Source organism: Ptychodera flava, chromosome 20 (assembly GCF_041260155.1).
Source record: "Ptychodera flava strain L36383 chromosome 20, AS_Pfla_20210202, whole genome shotgun sequence".
NCBI lineage: Eukaryota > Metazoa > Hemichordata > Enteropneusta > Ptychoderidae > Ptychodera > Ptychodera flava.
This window is the reverse complement of record NC_091947.1, coordinates 25,802,115-25,807,493: the sequence shown is the minus strand read 5'-3', so window position 1 is coordinate 25,807,493 and position 5,379 is coordinate 25,802,115. Positions and strand designations below refer to the sequence as shown.

Here is a 5,379-nt window from a genome sequence, read left to right as displayed (position 1 = left end):
CAATCAAAATAAAAAGGAATGTGCACTCTCAATTTTTTCAGCCTACATTTCCACCGCGCCCAAGGATCAGATCGAGAGTACATGCATTGTTACTTTCTGCTATGTGAGTCACAGACTATCCGTGATTGAATAATCCCCCTCTCTGTCTCACATCGTGTGGGTTGGCAGAATCACCAAGTGCTTGAGTGGCGCGCGCAGCCTCATGTATATTCATATCTTGTTGATGTTCGCTGCCCGGCAAAGCCACTAGCCATTCGTTCGCAGGAATGCACGGTGTTGACTTCACACATCATTAGTATGCGCACAGAAGACGGGGCGTGACCTCCATACGAGCAGACAGTGAACTAGATTAGCAGATTTTACAAGCGGAGCTTGTCTTACCGTTGTCCAGGAAAAATCAGAGAGCGTTGTCTTTCTCTCTCGCGAGTCGCCTTCATTGTCGTCGCTTCCAATATGTCACAGGAAAGGTGAGTCTTGCCATACCTGTTTTCGGGGTTGATTAGAGGTACCCAGGAGTTCACGGTGAGTTCAGACAGTGTACGACTAGGAACAATTTGCCAATTTTACTTCACATGTCTACACTACGTCGCTGGCTTCACGTGAAAACGAGTCATGCCATGTGTATACTCCGATATACATAAATCAATCTAACTGTTGTAGTACGTAAAATTCAGACAAAGGAAGTTTTTGTAATCGAAGCATATGTTGTTCGGACATAAGGCTCCCGTTTCATTCGAATTATGTGAAAACATAGTATTTCTGTTTCGCTCAGGCTGTAGCCCGGGTATCAGAACATCTTGTCGGGAAACCAGACTATTACAAGGAAATTAGAGTTAAATCTGTAAAAAAAAATATCAGCGTCTGACGGAAGTGAGCGAGAGTTGCAGATTTTTTCCCTGTCACGTAACTCGACACTGAAATCCGTTTTGAAACTGTTCATCTGATCATCGGGGCTGATATTTTCGTTGTAGAGTGTGTATAAGCAATTATGTGTCAGCGACCCATATCCAAAGCATGTGACGTATTCGTTAACTTGTTGACGGAACGTGTCTCGCCGCGACTGGGCCATTCGAGGTCGTGCCTCGGGGACGATAACATCTCCGACCTCCCCCACGTACGCCATCAGCTAAATCTTGGAGGCGCACATCAACAAACCAAATTTAAAGCAGGGGTAAAGATAATGCTCTGTATGCGTCGAATACTCAATGGGCGGAGGTCGCTACTGCTTTCTGCCAGGGGCTGAGAATAACAAAACATCAAAATACGATGTAGAGCTGGAGGGCTTTAAATTTGAGTTCGCAATACGTGGCGAAGGGCATCATTGACACGTCACTTTCATATGTGAAATAGGAATAACTGCACATATTAACACCTGGAAGGTGCTAATGACACGCGCGTATTTTACGTAACAGAACCTGTCAAAAATATTTTTGCGGCTGGCCAGTCAACGTGTAATGGTATGAGAAGAGTGCGAAGTCAAACAGGACCATCATTCTTACTAAGTCTAAAACATCGTTTCTGATTCATTATACCGGGTATTTATTCCAAAAATGAAATTGTCATTCTGTGTATATTTTATTGAGTACATATTGCGCCTAAATTCATCTTCAAATACGCATATTGTTTCCTATGAATTCTGATTTAGTGCCGTTCCGATTTCGGTGATTCGCACAAACCTGTCCCTCTATCTCCATCTCCATGAAATTACACGGGGGTCACCTGTAATCCTTTTAATGGAAATGTTGAAAGACTATAGTTTCGAAGTCTTTTGCGAAGCGAATATAATGCAATAATCTACTTGCAGGCCCTGAAGCCCCTGTGTTAGGAGTGGTCCATCCCTTACTTTTTCGAATTCATATGTGCGTTGAGAGTTAAAAATAACAAAAATGTGAATATGGGGGCATGTTTCTCTGGTTTCGAACAATATGAGCAAAGGTCTTAATATAGAACTCACAGCAAAGTCCGTCATAAATATGGCCGATTTAAAAACAGACTGCCAACGATTGAGACATATCATTACAAATGCAATATACTTTGAATTGGTGGAGTTCATAGGAATCAAATTCTCACAGGTTGACCATACGCGCAGAAGATCACGTATTCGTCGATCGGGTATCGAGAGCGAGACCTGATCGAGTGGCCAAGCCCTGTATAGTTCCATTGTTGCCCTGGCAAATCGGGTGTTCCCCTCGTGAGAGAGAACATGGTGGCAAGGCACTTTGCTGACCTTGTCAACCCGTGGAAGGTAAACACCGTTGGTGATGTCAACAAGTCGTTTTAGAGCAGAGGACCTCTGCAGTGCAACCAAAGGACGGCGAGTGGGCGAGTGAACTGCAGGCAAATATCACGGCGTGTTGTCCTTTGCTGTGTTTGTGTTTACTGTTTATTGTCTATTGTCCTTCGCTAAATCTTGGGCCACTCTCACCGACTGAAATCAACACAAAGATTGAAATCAACAAGCCATACGAAAAATGTCCTTCGAATTTGACGAACGCTCATTACAACAGACGAAACACACGGATGAGACATGTATCGACAACCTGTCTATTTATTTCCTGATTATCAAAAACTACTATGACCAAACACGACCAACATTTGAAGTTCCCGAATGATTGTGAGATCAAACATTCGTTCGCCCCGCTGGATTTCGACTTAAAAGTCCATTTTACTGTCAGTCGAAATATTGTCATTTCAAACACAAGCACTGGCCTCCAGATATATACATAAACGGGGACATGGAGATAATAAAGATAACCCTGCCTGATTAACTGATAAGTTTCCGAATAGACTTAAGGCTTGCCGTGAAGGTTGCATAAAAAGATTGTTGTCGTGTGCAGTTGGCCAAAACAAGGACACAACAGTGTTTAACCCTTTCACCCCAGTTCCCTGTATACAGGTCCAACTTTACCATAGAAAACAATGGATTTGGGACAAACCATGGACACAACAGTGTTTAACATAGACCATAAAAGTTAGATTGTATTTTTTCCTGATTTATTTTCCTTTCTATTGTTTCACAGTATGCCCAAGGACACTGTTATACTACACCAGACTGGAAGAGCTAAACACACACCAGCTCTGTCACCGTTCGCCATAAAACTAGAGACATACCTACGGATGACGAATATTCCGTACAAAGTACGTATCTCAATGCCGCACTCTCGTGCAAATATACATTTCATCGATTATTTCAGGGCAAGGACCGTTAGTTATGTTGATCTTTTCGTATTTACTGAACAGCGTTTGCTGTAACATGATTCCTAGTCTAGTCAAAGAACCATGATATTGTATACTATGTTTGCAGATAAGACAATGATGCGTCACAACACTCGCTCCGATGAGAGCACTGTGTAATCCAAAAAGACTATCCGCTTTTCAGCAAACTGTGAATTTTATCTAACACGAATATCAATGTCTTTTCATTGTCAGAGAGAGAGAGAGAGAGAGAGAGAGAGAGAGAGAGAGAGAGAGAGAGAATGAATGAATCGTAGGACGCAACAAGCTCCCTCTCTCTGTCTCTTCTCTCTCTTGTTTTGTTTATCCATTTTAAAGCTAGCAGTAATTTATCGCATTTCACTCTCTGTTTTATGTAATACTGCCTCGTGTTCCCTTCCTTTTCCTCACATTTTAGCAATAACTCAGTCTCACTCTCATAACGTTGAAACCACTATCAGTTCCCTTAATCAGCTTGACGCAGTGTAACTTATAAGGATCGGATCAGTCCTACCATAGTCTCCCCAATATGTCTGGAATGTTGCATGGTTCACAAACATATTTTGTTACATTGTCTTTCATATATTGATTCTGTTTGCATTCAGTCATATCAAAAGCTGACAGTTTATTGGTCAAAACCCATTGTCTGCTGCAAAAAATGTATCACAATATTATTTCCTGTTCTGCCCAGTCTTGATCAGTTGTTTGGAATTATATCAGCCTGGGCGCATATCATTGATATGAAAATGAAAAGGCGTTATTAACGGTTGTTTACGAGCAAATTTACTGAAGGAAATGTTTGAATGTACGTTTCATTTCTGCAATCTTATGACAAACACTTCTAGTACTTCAGTATGCTACGGTATATCATTTTGTAAAGTAATATTTTTGCTGATATATGTTCATTTAGCATGGAACTGCATTGTCACAGTGAATTTATGTCCGGACCTGAATTTCACCAGTCGGTAGGTAACACACGTAAATAAGCAACAGACACAAACGTGCTGTACTGTAACAGCGAATACCAATCGTTTGATTCTGAGATATAAACGGAACACATTGGGCAAAAATTCCAAGTTCTATTCTCGTAGCTCTTACCCAACAATTTCCCTCGCGTTATCCAATATCCTCTGTTTTTAGACCGTACATGGGAAGAAAAAATCCTCCAAGGGGAAGATTCCCTGGATCGAATACAACTCGCAGGCTGTTGCGGACACCACATTCATAATTGAATACCTGAACAAGGAACGCGATGTGGACCTCAGTAAAGAACTGACAGACGAGCAGAAAGCCGTGGGAAAAGCTTTCCAGCGAATGGTAGAAGAAAATCTGTATTGGTGAGTTTCTCATTCCAGATGCCAACTTAGCGTGATTATGATCACGTGACCGAATTACGTCATCACAGTTGCAGCGGATCGGGAAGGGATGACTCAGACATGTCCGTTGTACCGATACTTGTCTACAAGAATGTATGCTAGTCACACAGTCGCTGTCAAGTGAATGTTTAAATTTTTAACAAGTTCGGATAGGAAGAGAATCCACAATCACCAATAGGTGATAGGATATCCTACGAAGACTGACACTGAGCATTCAGATTCAGATTTGGGTTGAGTTTTTGACTCCATTCCCCATTCCCTTATTGACATATTTCTTCAATTCTTGTTGGAAATAAACAAGCGTTGATGGGGTCTGTGATTCCAGCTTAGATTGCTAGCGAGTGCCTTCAGTCGATAAGTCATGTGGTAAGGCATGTCCGCTTAGCAATCTTACAATTCGATTTGGGCTCTACAGCAACAATACAAGAATGTCATCATTTGACACATTTTGTCAAAATACACCAACGTACAGCAAGTCACCATTTAGGACATAGGGCGTTTTGAGTAACCGCGACTCCATTTCACCTTGCAAGAATTATTTTACAATTTAAAGTGGATCATACCGCTATTTATCTCGGTGTATTATTCCGGGACGTGTCTTTTAGATTTATCCGCACTCTGACGGTCAATCTTGCGAACGCTCTAAAACTCATGCTTGGCAGTACCCTGGATGGCTTACGTGCTATATTTATCATATTTACAAGGTAATAATTATTATGCGCGTGTCAAAGTTCACGTTTTAACAACAGGACTCTCTCTAAATTTAGGGTAAACCTTTCTCGGTTTCTAG

General features: G+C 41.6%; 1 protein-coding gene across 1 annotated transcript in view; it reads left to right on the top strand.

The window, feature by feature from the left end:
* Window positions 1-206: 206 nt before the first annotated feature.
* LOC139120416 (failed axon connections homolog) overlaps window positions 207-5,379 on the top strand; it is a 12,673-nt gene continuing 7,500 nt past the window's right edge. The window contains exons 1-3 of the mRNA XM_070684816.1: window positions 207-467; window positions 3,021-3,138; window positions 4,354-4,550. Coding sequence (XP_070540917.1) covers window positions 454-467; window positions 3,021-3,138; window positions 4,354-4,550 — 329 coding nt within the window. The 5' untranslated portion in view covers window positions 207-453. The remainder of the gene's footprint in view (window positions 468-3,020; window positions 3,139-4,353; window positions 4,551-5,379) is intronic.